The sequence below is a fragment of the Copadichromis virginalis genome, linkage group LG20, assembly GCF_057382275.1.
Source record: "Copadichromis virginalis isolate Kocher_CV1m ecotype Utaka linkage group LG20, C_Virginalis_male_GT1.1, whole genome shotgun sequence".
NCBI classification, from domain to species: domain Eukaryota; kingdom Metazoa; phylum Chordata; class Actinopteri; order Cichliformes; family Cichlidae; genus Copadichromis; species Copadichromis virginalis.
This window is the reverse complement of record NC_140637.1, coordinates 5,450,098-5,462,170: the sequence shown is the minus strand read 5'-3', so window position 1 is coordinate 5,462,170 and position 12,073 is coordinate 5,450,098. Positions and strand designations below refer to the sequence as shown.

Below are 12,073 nucleotides of genomic sequence, written 5' to 3'. Positions count from 1 at the left end.
CTTTGATATTTGACTCCCTGCTATTTTCGATATGTGGCCCAAACCTCATTTAACGGCATCACAGTGTATGTTTGAAAAAGTTGCAAAACTAAGTCGTGTTTGCCTAAACATTCAAAAGGACGACACTGTCTTACAGTGAGCGCATTTGAAACCGGCTTTTAAAAAGTACATTAAAATGATCGTGTCCTTGAAGGGTGCATTTAATTTACTGTAAACTTCATTGTATCAGTACACAGAATGCGTGGGCATGTTTTCTGCCTATTTGTGCTGAATGTCAGTACTTGTGGTACTTGTGTGTATGTTCAGCCCTCATCGGCCTCTAACATTGAGAGGAATGACACTCTGTGATCAAGGACATGAATTGCTCATTGATTTTTAGGGGCCAGCTTAACTATCCATTCCAATTGATTTTTAGCTTTGCTGGGTGTGCGAGTTATGGCAGTTTTAATGTATCATCTGTATGTGTACTCATCACCCTCTGCAAGAGGATTTACAATAGTCTGCGGACAATGCATATACAGCACCATGTGCAAACGTGGGACAGGGACTTTATCCTTTTCTGCTGCTTTTTCTTTTTATTATTATAAATTCCAAGAAGCAGAAACCATAAAACCATATTTTTATAATAGGTGGAAAAAAAGAATCACCTTGGTTATTATCTGCTCCAGGACTTAGTAAATGATCTATTGGGAATATACAGCATTGTTTTTTATCTTGATACATTCATGGAAAATAAAACCAAAGCGTGTGAATGAACTGTAATCCTCTTTAATGCTAATCAGTGTTGTTTAGAGCGTTCATGTCAGCTTTCACTTCCACATAGCCACAGTAACCAGAAAAAGAGTTGAAATTGCAAATGGACTCATGCTCTACAAACAGAAGCACTATGGCTTTGCCACAAACCATCACCATGAAAAAAATTTAGTACATTTTTTTACTAAATTTTAAAATATATATACACATATATATATACACACATATTATATATATATATATATACACACATATTATATATATATATATATACACACATATTATATATATATATATATACACATATTATATATATATATATATATATATATATATATATATATATATATACACATATATACACATATATACACATATATGTATGTTTGACACTATTTTAGTTCTTTACATTTAGAAGGCGGTTGTCAAAAGAAAAACAAAAAAAAACCTCACATTACCACGAATTAACAATTCATATAAACTATTAATAATCAATGATTTGGTGATGTAAGAGACAAAGTCAGAGCAATGTGATCCAAAAGGCAGTCTAAAGTCATCTGTCAGGTAGAAAGTCATTAAAATAGGGGCTCGTTTTCCTGTACCAAGCTTAGGTTTCACTGAGGCAGGGATACATTTCTATTCTTCAGCAAAAGGCTGCGCGCTCTCATATGATATCATCTCTTTCAGAACATTACTCTCAGTGGCTTGTCTTTTTTGTCTTTTGTGTTTTTCTTCAATTCAAATTGCCCTTTTTTCCAAATGGTTTTGGGTGAAGCAGGCCTCTGTGTGAGGTAACTGCCTTTTGTTCAGTGAAAAGGACTGCATAAAGCACACTTTACTCCATGCTTTAAAAAAACAAGCCTGCTTAATTAATGTTTTACAAGTGCTGCTGTATTCTTAGTAAAAAAAAAAAAAAAAAGCCTCTATCAAAGCCGGCAGGTTCAGATTACGTACCCTAATTGAAATTCTGAATTTCTAAGCCAACTTCTTTTTTCCCTGCTCCCGCTCTTTCTCCCTGCACACACAATAAAGCCTAGTGTTTTGTAGTCCACAAATGACATCAAATCATCTAAGTAATATGGGCTTTTCTTTTTTTTTTTCCTGTATTCTCATGTTCTGGTAGTGGGTTCATGAGACAGCTTAATAAAGCAGTAAATGCTTGGGGAAGCCTGAGAGCCTACTGTGTACGGGTGTATGTGTGTGTGTACCCATGTGCACACGCGTGCTCTTGTGTTTTACCTCCACCAGGGACCTCAAAGCAGAAGGCAAAGCCTGGTTCCACACACTCAAGCAGATTTTCCAAAAGAATAAAGCAAGAATAAAGCCGGAGAACAAAAGAGAATGACTAATACAGAAACCAAAGCCAAAAGTAAGACACTTATCTCATGGGTTGACATTCATAGAGCCCATATTAATGCAGTCTGAGCTAAATGAATACAGCATAATTTACAGGTTATACATGCATTAGGTGCTGGAGGAAGGCAAGCTGTGTGAACAGCTGCAGGTGTGGGAGCAGCCAGGCTGAGGCTGAGTTTGGACAAGCATCACAGACACCAAATGGCACAATAGAGGAAACATAGGTTTCTATGTGCTGGTGACAATGATCTAAGATGTAGTTGGAGACTGACTCCACAGGGACATGGGGGGAAAATGCTTTTTGCTCAGCTCGCAGCATATATGCACAAACATTTGTTTCAAAGGGAAAATTTCAACTTTTCCTACCATCACTGATTATCTGGCAGGTAAGTGTAGCAGGTGATTACATAAATTACAGAGTTTAAAAAAATGTCATCCCTGATAACCTTTGTTCTAAGTTAATCATTGCAGCAAAAGAAAATTGCTTCTCTCCTCTTTTATATTTACCCAAACTCCCCCTCTTTCAGCGGGGTATTATTTTATTGGCTTGTTTTGCAAGCATTATAACTTTGCATTCTTCTCCCAAGGTCAGTTTCTACTGTGCCACAAGGACTATTTACACATGGGGCTTTTTCAGGTCAGTTCCATTGTATTTACATCAAATAATTTTTGATAAGGGATGTAAAAGACCTATAAACCCAACATCATAAACAGGAGAGGTGTAGCTGAAATAAGGACAAAAGATCAACGGCTGAATTTTTCCTTATCTTAGACACGTTGATATTTTTGAGTCAACTCTCGTCACTCCCTCACCAACCCCCGCTTCGCTCTCTCTCCCTCCGCTGAGTGGGAGCGTGGACTTGTTAGATTTAGTCCAATGGCTTCCCAGTGCGGCCAGCGAGCGAGCTCTTGTTTCATAGAGAAGCAGCTCCCCTGTTATCTCCCTAGCACTATAATCACTTAACAAAGACTTGGGCATTTGCACAAATTAAAACATCAATAATGCATAAGTGCTTTTCAGTTTTGAGCTATAGTGTCCCCGTATTGGGATGAAATACCCCCTCAGTCAGTGGAAAAACTTCTAGCTCGCCATCTTCCGTCGCACAAACGACTTAGAGAAGCCACAGTCCCGCTTTGAGCAACAGCCCCTCCTTTGCTTAAACTTGAGGCTAAAGCTGCGGCGAACAGTTGGGATCTGCTTTGGTAACGGGACAAAATGGCTGGGCTGAGTGGGACGCGGAAGTTGTTTTAAAGCGAGAGGCGGTAAGTGGTGGTGGTGCATCAATGCAAACAGGCAACACCCTTGAGTGGCGCAGCGTGGCATCCTTCCATAAACAACACCACCGCCATGTCTCCGACATTTATGATTTGTGGTCAGAATGGCAACGCAGGCCTGATTCTAATCCAAGTCTGCATGTTTGCCCTATCCTTACATGGCTAAATCTGCCCGACCTACTCTCTTATTTTCCCAGATGAAAACACCAGACGTTTCATATGGCTGTCAGGGAGCTTTGCTTAAAACAAGTTATATGAGAACATTACACTTGGACAAGGGAAGGGAAGGGCGGAAACATCATGGGAAAGAAACTAAGTAACACTTTGTACCAGGATGCTGTTCGGGCTACTGTTTAATTTGAGAAGAAAACCTCCTTCATGTTTATCACTGCAGTTGCGACTCGGTTGCGCTGACTATGGAGGAGTTAAGTATCATTATTGGACTAGTAAATCCATGACCAGTACCATTCCAACACCAATTGAGGACGAGCCATTCTATACAGATGGCCTCAAGGACAATTAGCAGTAATGATTGGTTGCCACATAAATGAGGGGAATTCTATTTGCTGGTGCACTTGCGGATGATCACAGACCAAATGCCTCTGACAATAATATGGATGGCTGCTTTAGACTTACTTGTAAATGCTGGTTAAATATACAGCAGAGCCGGAAAAAAAAACAGTCGTTTCTGCGGCGTCTGACTGTCTCTCTAATATTGAAGTAATACACGGCAAAGGAAGGTTAAACTTCACCCGTTTTGCAGACTTCCCACTCTGATGAAAAATAAAGAGATGAGACAAAATAACACAGTGATCTAAAATATTATCTCTTCAATCATACCCTTTTCCCCCGATATCTTCATCCCCCCCTCGCCCCTCCCTTCTCTGTCAGTTAGTCTGGCAAACAATCCCCTTGTTAGCAAACTGTTAAGACAGCCGCTTGGTACACAAATTGCGCTCGACCAAGCGAATTTGTTTTGCAAGGGTGACCTGTTTAATCATCTCATTTTCTTTGGCGGACATTTATTCATCTGGTTTCCACGGTTACAGAGAACATTAAGGGGCTACAGTAATAAGGCTGGAGAGTCAAACAGGTAATAAAAAAATTAACGCCATTTTCCAGCAGCCGAGGACAGTGGGTGAAATGAATCAAGGGAGAGGGGAGAGGAGCAGCGGGGGGAGCGGGGGTGGGTGGGGTGAGTGTTGAAGAGGGAGGGAGGCGGGGGAGGGGGGGGCTCCAATATTGTCCAAACAATAAGCCTTAGCGGTTATTTTACTCTGTAGATCAGGTGGTGCTGTTATGGACATGACACTTTGGGCACAGAGCAGGAGAGATAAAGCTTTTAACGTGGCCCTGCTCCTTTTTTTTTATTGTCATTTAGCGATTACATATCAGAACAATTAAAAGTTAGCCCAAGATATCTATTAACTTTGCTCTTTTTTTATTTCTCCTGCGCTCGAGAGGCTAGATAATTTGCACTTTTGGCAGCGCAACGTGTCAATAACATGCAAGGGGACAGCATGACATTTAAAAGCCCTGGTGAGAAACGCTTCGCAGTCCTCCCGAGTTGAATGATGTTTTCTTCTATTGTCGTCTGAAAAAAACAAAGCAAAGCAAAACTGAGAAACGGCAGAAGAAAACAAGAAAACAACCTTGAAGATTATGGAGTTTATTGCTCTCAGACTGACAGTGATCTACACACAAATTGAGAGAGTCCAGTTTCTGGCCAAATATAGAAAATTCCGGTACAATAGGGGGAACAGGTGCTGAGGGCCCACAGAAAGTGACGAAGCCCAAGAGCTGGGTAGCTGCTGAATGCCAAATAAGGCAGTGAGACACGTTGCACCAAAGCACCAAACACCCTACTGTAATGTCATTTTCTAAGTCTGATGACTGTCAACAATTCTCCCTCTGACTGTATTCCCTATACGTGAGCGTGCTGCTTCGGACAGTTTCCCCACTTTAATAATAACCGAACAAGCGAAAACAGGCAACAATTTTTATGCATTACTCATTTCTCCACTCCTTCCAAAACTATTTCTAATTGACAGCACGGCTTTGGCACTCCTAAAATATGTACAAAACGTCTCAACCTAACCCTTCATCATTTAAATTGTCTGGTTTAACCTGTATTTGGGCATTTTGCGACTCTGCCAACACCCTTGTGAGAAACAAACCAAAAAGAATTTTTTTCTTTGTTTGCTGTCGTGTTACTTGTATATACATTGTTGCCCGGGTGGCTCCGGTGCGACTGAGGTTGGGAGAGGGAAGCACGACTGCTGGCAGGCAACATCTCTCCGGAGAGGGAGGGGAAAAAAGAGATGTCAGCCGACCCGGTCTCGCACACGTGCGCGCGCGCACCACACACACAAACACACACAAACGTAGGATACGCACTCTAACATCAAACATACACCGCTCGCGTGTCACAAGGAGCGCTCTCCCCTCTTCGCTCCTCCCCGAGGCAGGAGCCTGGAGAAACACACTCTCGTCATACATGCAGGGTGAAATCCCCTGAAGGCGATACAGAATGGACAGAAAAAAGGCTAAGCTGTGACTACGGGACTGCCAACTGTTCTGCTAACAGCCTCTTAACAGGTGTGGACTCTAGAATCATGTAATCCTATCAAGTTACCCAGCAAAAAAAAAAGAAAAAGAAAGAAAGAAATCCGGCAAACTGCATACTCCTGAACTCCTCTCCCCCTCTCCTTCCCCCTCTCTTTCTGTTGTGACAGAAATGAACAGCTGGGCTTCAGATTTATCATGTACAGACAGTAATTATTGCTGGTGCTGCTTGCTACTGACCCAAGTGAATAGAATGTCACATGAAAACACACGCGCGCAGCAGAAGGGGAGCTGGATTCGAGGGGTGCCGGGTTGGGGACCGTGCGGAAGATGCGTCGGTGACACAAAAGACAGAGCAGGGCAGTGTTTAAACGTCACTACGCTTCTGTTTGCAGTCAATTATGGTTGAGGACAGGAGTATTGGCTGTGTAACCCGGCAGAGCAAACATTTTGTTGCTCGCAGTGAAGGTGACGGGAAAAAAAAAAGGTTCAATGTTTGTTCCTGTTTTGTTTGTTTTTTTCTTTTCTTTTCCTCCAATCAAAAATAAAATCAGAGATATCCCGGCAGGCCCAGAATTCCTGTCAAGAGAAAGGTGACAGAAAACTGAAACTGAGAGAACTGAGAGATAAACTCAACACTAAAAAGCAGCAGCAAGGTGTGAAGACCAATTTGTTTCAGCACCCACTATTCTCTATATGCTTTGCTTTTCCGTACATGTATGACTGACTAAACTTGCCAACAATTTTACTCAGTGGTAAATATATATATATATGTAAAGGAAAACAATTGATACTGGCCTATGCAAAGTATTTCTTTTACTATCTCAAACCAGTCTGACCCCACCTGCTGTATGTATACCAGAGATAAGAGGGTGAGGAGATAGACAATTAATCTATTACCCATGTCAATCACTGTCCTTGTCATTAGATAGTTAACCCCACGTTTGCTGACTGCTTTCACACACATTCAGCTGGAAGTTGCGGTCCGCCACATTCCATGCCCACTAACCTACGTACGGCCTGCTTCACACCTTAAAGACCCCCTGCCACATTTAAAGGGATTAGTCACCACATTTTGTGCCGGCTTAATCTCTCTTTCAGCTGGCCTAATAAGTGCGCCCCGATAAGCGAAGCATGCAAATTCATTCATGGCCAGTGGAGACCATGCTTTCAGACAAATGCGCCAAAGTCTTGCACTCTGCTAATTACCTCTTCATTTTCCCCGTTTTCCCCTCTTATATAGCATATCAACAAGCAGAGATTATTCTACTCCCTCGCTTTGCATGAAATTATAATTTCATATGTAAGATTAGGGGGGGGGAAAAAGTTACTGGATGCATCTCTCCTGAATCTGCTGCGCACCAGAATACATGACACGGCACATTCAGCTGAGAGATAAAAAAAAAAAAGAAAAAAGATTTATTTTCTCCTGGTTATGATGATAAAAATGTGTGTGAGGGGGGGAAATATTAAAAACTATTTTTTTTTCTTTTATGTGCTTTTCTAATTTACAGTATAATTTATAAGTGACTGCCTTCCATTTTGAGGGAACATAATTACGAAGGATATTTCAGGATTTCCACTACTCCTATTCTGAGTACAGCAGCTTCACAAACACGCAATATCCGTGACAATAAAAACTTAGCAAGTTATGTTTTAGATAATAAAGGCAATGAAGACCCAAGGTGCAACCTGTTTATCATTCTGGAATATTTCTTCACCAAGTATTAATTAGGCCATTACTCCAGATTGGTGACGGGGAGCTTTGAGGTTTTAATTAGGTGCTGGCCACTGCATGAGTGCACAGGAGTGAAGAAAGGGGGTGGTGATGCCACTTGCCTTACTCCTGGCCCATATCAAGTAGCCCTGAACACTTTGGCTACTGCGGCAAGATGCATAGCAGCCCACGTGCATCTGGAGTTTATTTGATCATTTGATCTCTGATGTTTCCTCTTCCTGTCGGTGAAGGCAAAAAGAAAAAAAAAAAAAAAAAAAAGGCCAGTTGGTGTGATTTGTGTATTAAAAGATGGGGGTTAAGGTAATTATGGTGTTGGGTGGTTTGTGTCTGGTGACTGGGCACAGGCTCAATCAGGACTCAGCTGTCCCTCTCTTTTTCTTCACCCCCCCACCCTTACACACACACACACACTCACACACACACACACACACACCAGCGTGCACGTGCACACACACACTCACACACACACACACTTCCCTGCCCTTGTCTGCTGTCTGTGTCCCCCCTTCTCTACCCCTGCCACTCTGCTAAAACCAGGGATAACGCACACAGCCTCGCATAACATCAATCAAATACCGAGAGCGGACCATAAAACTACACAAACACTATACGCTGCCATTAACTACTGCATGTGACACTTTGTAAAATAGAGAAAATGAATTTGAAGATCTAAAAAGAATTAAAGGGTAAGGAAAAATAAAAGGGGTTTGTTGTTTTAAAGTTTTTTTTAAATAAACAGTAAAATGCTAAAATAAAATATCTTCATTTTTAACACTGAGAAGAAAACAAAACAGATGCCGTTTAAAAAAAACCCTAAACAACACACATCTATTTCTAAATTCAGTAGCAGAGAGTGAGGTCTCATTACATTCAAATAACATAAGTGAACAATAAGAAAAATCTCACATTTTGGTATAATTTTAAACATTTATTAAATAAATAAATGTGCAGAATGCGAGTGTTTTTCCTCGGTTGACAAGGCGATACTAATCACCTCGTTGCTGAGAAGCACTCTTCCCTGACAAGGCTCCTTAGAATACAAGGATCCCCCAGGAGAAATCGGCACGAAAGAGGTTAAAGACAATGACTCGCGTTTTTTCCCTCCAAACGTCTCCCTGTTAAATTTATTTCAAAACTCTGTTAATCTGCTGTACACAACATTTCCATTAGCATAGCCCGGCCCCCTAATAAAAATTCCAGCTAGTTTAATTAAAAAATGTAAATTTACTGTCATCCAAGGAGCTGCAGAAATAGGAGTGCAACAGCATATTTTATTGCTTAAGACATCAAATTGATTCGGGTTATTGCTAAATTGTGATAAAAGGTTATTGAGGGCCTTCAGACCTGGGCTTGTTTTTTTCTCCCCTCATTTCATCCTAGTTTTGTGGAGGGCCGTAAACGATGGAGAGGGCCACAAAGGGTTAATGAGACGACTCAGTGAGGGAGAAGGCAATCAACATTATGACTCATAAGAGGGGAGAAAAACATTTTCCAAGCTGACGAAAAGTTTGAAATTAGGGTGTGTCACAATAACAGTTGAACTTGTTTGTTGTTATTTCCAACGATAATGCAGGACACCTTAAATAACCAGACATAATAACCGAGCTCTCTCCTGTCTGCCTCTCCTGAGTGTTTGTGAAACCCTGTGGTCACAGTGGTCTACTATACAGTCTGTCAGCGTTTTATTTGATAAGGCAAAAAACATCTTTAATTTACATTAATCCTGCGATGCACAAGTCAAAGCCGATGTCGTGCCAAAAGTGTCTGAAGTGCAACGCAGCGCCGTGAAAAAGGAGAAAAGAAAAAAAAAAGAACAGGATGAAAATAAAAACAGACATAACTGACAAACATATTAAAAATAACAGCCTCGTGCAAAGCTCGCTCGAAATATGACTTGCGTAGTTTTTTTTTTTCAGGGAATATTTTAAAAAAGACCAAAAAAAGAATAAATATATTTTCACGGTAACCTTTCTGTAATTTACAACACTGACATCAGTTTAAAAATACCCTACTCAAAAAAAAAATACCACAACGTCTGCTAAATATTTTCACACCGTGTGAGTTTAAAATAAGGCATTTTAAAAATAGGGTCGATAAGACTGATCAAAGAGGACCGATTAAGTCTAAAAGAACTTGATGTACAGTTACCGAGCAGTAACATGTATATGTGGTAATAATGAAATATACTGAGAGTATTATTACACACACACACACACACACACACACACACACACACACACACACACACACAATGAAAGGAAGACACCACTTGGTGTGCAAGCGAATGGAAAACACACGAGAACACACTGCACGCGCAAAACAGAAAGAACTAAATGTGACCATAAAATGTGACTTCTTTTAAATCCCACTAAAAAAAACCCGTCTTATAAGTGGTGAGGAGAGTGACGCTTACACGTATAATCCAGTTACAACACAACAAGTTTATCTTTCTAAAAGTACGCACAGAATCACTGATGTTAACCTGGCAGCTACAGGTTTTTATAAAAAAAACCTGCCTCACAGGTGTGTGTGTGTGTATAGAAAGGGAAATGAATCAGAATCATCGTATGAAAGCACTCAAACGAATGGATCGTTTGGTTACAGTTTTACCTCACCTCTAATGCTTTTAATTTATCTGTTTAATGCATGAAAATAGCCTGTGCACTGTATGTACACTATTTAGAAGTACCTGGCAAGGTGTTAACACTGCTGCTGTTCCCTTTACATGTGGAAAACATAAGCAACACAACAGTTTGTTTGCTTTGTCCCCTTAGCAACAAACCCTTAGGCCATTCAGGTTACCCTAATGGCATTGCCAGCTCCTGCGTGTGTGCCAAACCAATATCTTTATTTCTAGACTCAAACTGTGACTTATCAAAATAAGAAAAAAAAGTATAGCTGAAAGAAAGAACTAATAAGCAAGAGAAGAAGAAACAAAAACAGGCTGACAGGGAGTTGTGCCGCTCTCTAGAAGAGAGACGTACTCTGTCAAGAGAAAATGAAACTTGCTGTGTGAACTTTCCTCACATGTGTACTGAATGTAACACAGTGTCATGAAGCGTGTGCTGAGGAAACAGGCAATCATATTTGATACTGCAGTCACCTTTGGGCACTGTCAAAGAGCTATAAATAATGGTGTCGCAACACTTGGGTATACGTACGAGCTGGCACATAGTTTAATCATGAACAACTTCCCCTCTCTGTATATTTAGTCAGAGATAAAGGCACACCTTAAACTGTCAGCTAATAAAACACATCTGACAAAGACAGAAAAGAAGAAGAGTACTCACCATATTCAGGGAAGTCGAAGTTAAATCCTCTCAGACATGTAACTTTCATAATATTACTCAACTCTGTTAGAAAGTCATTCGAATGTTGGTTGTTGGAGGGGGGGAATACAGCGGAAAAGTAACTAGATTAAAAAAAAAAAAAAGAGGCTTCCTTCAATCAAGCACTAAACTCCTTGACATGTAATCTGTCAATAGTTTGTTGCTGAGATAATGCCGGCTGCCACGAGCGGATTTGATTGGCAGCTTAGGGTCTGGCCCCTCCTTCCTGTGGTTTGACGGTGATGGGGGGGTTAGGTGAAAGAATATGGAGCCTCCCCCTTCCCTGCTCTGTCTCTCTCTCTCTGTGGCGCTCTCTCTCTGCCTCTCGTGCGCTGCCTCCCTCTCTTGCTTTGCTCCCGTACACACACACACACACAGACAAAGCTGTTGGTGATGTTGTCTGAATAGGCTGATAGGAAATTATGGCAGAGGAACCGGAGCAGTTTTTTTTCTCCCTCCCTCAGTGGGCTGGCCTTTCCATCTTTGTGGTCTTCTAGCCTTTCAACTCTCTTGGGTGGAGCCTCCACTGCCTCTATTCAAATGAGCGAAGGGGGGGCACACAACACTTAAAAAAAAAGAAAAAGAAAAAGGGCTTTCTAGAGAATAAGAGTATACGTTTATTAAAACATATTATACTTTGAGGCTAATTATTTAAATCCAATGCAGTGTGACTACATGTAAAAGCTGCTTTTAAACACATATTTAATTAGCGTTCTATATATAAAGTACAACTACAGTAAGTGGAAGAATATTTCCACAATTTTGTCCTCACTTATTAAATCATAGACTGTATGTTTGATGTGTACATAGTCAAAGGGCAGGATAAAGCCAGGCACATTACTATTTGGTAAATATGCTTGTCCTCATGTCTATCACAGAAGCGTTAAGCTTAGAAAAAGATTTCACAAAATACATTTTCCAGCCCTTTAGCTTAAAGCGAATAACTCTTTCCCTCCCTCACAATATAGCAATCCTCTCCATTTCAGCCCTGCATGGTATACTTTCTTTGCTTCTCTCTCTGTCTCTCACTCAGAGCGCTCTGGTTCTCCTTCCCTCC

The 12,073-nt window shown here is 40.8% G+C and overlaps 1 protein-coding gene across 4 annotated transcripts in view; it reads right to left on the bottom strand.

Annotated features, from left to right (window-relative positions):
• Positions 1-11,419, bottom strand: part of casz1 (castor zinc finger 1) — a 74,534-nt gene extending 63,115 nt beyond the window's left edge. For all 4 annotated transcript variants that reach the window (XM_085442868.1, XM_085442871.1, XM_085442870.1 and 1 more), the window contains exon 1: positions 10,978-11,419. In XM_085442868.1, the coding sequence (XP_085298994.1) occupies positions 10,978-11,026 (49 nt within the window). In that variant the 5' untranslated portion in view covers positions 11,027-11,419. The remainder of the gene's footprint in view (positions 1-10,977) is intronic.
• Positions 11,420-12,073: the final 654 nt, after the last annotated feature.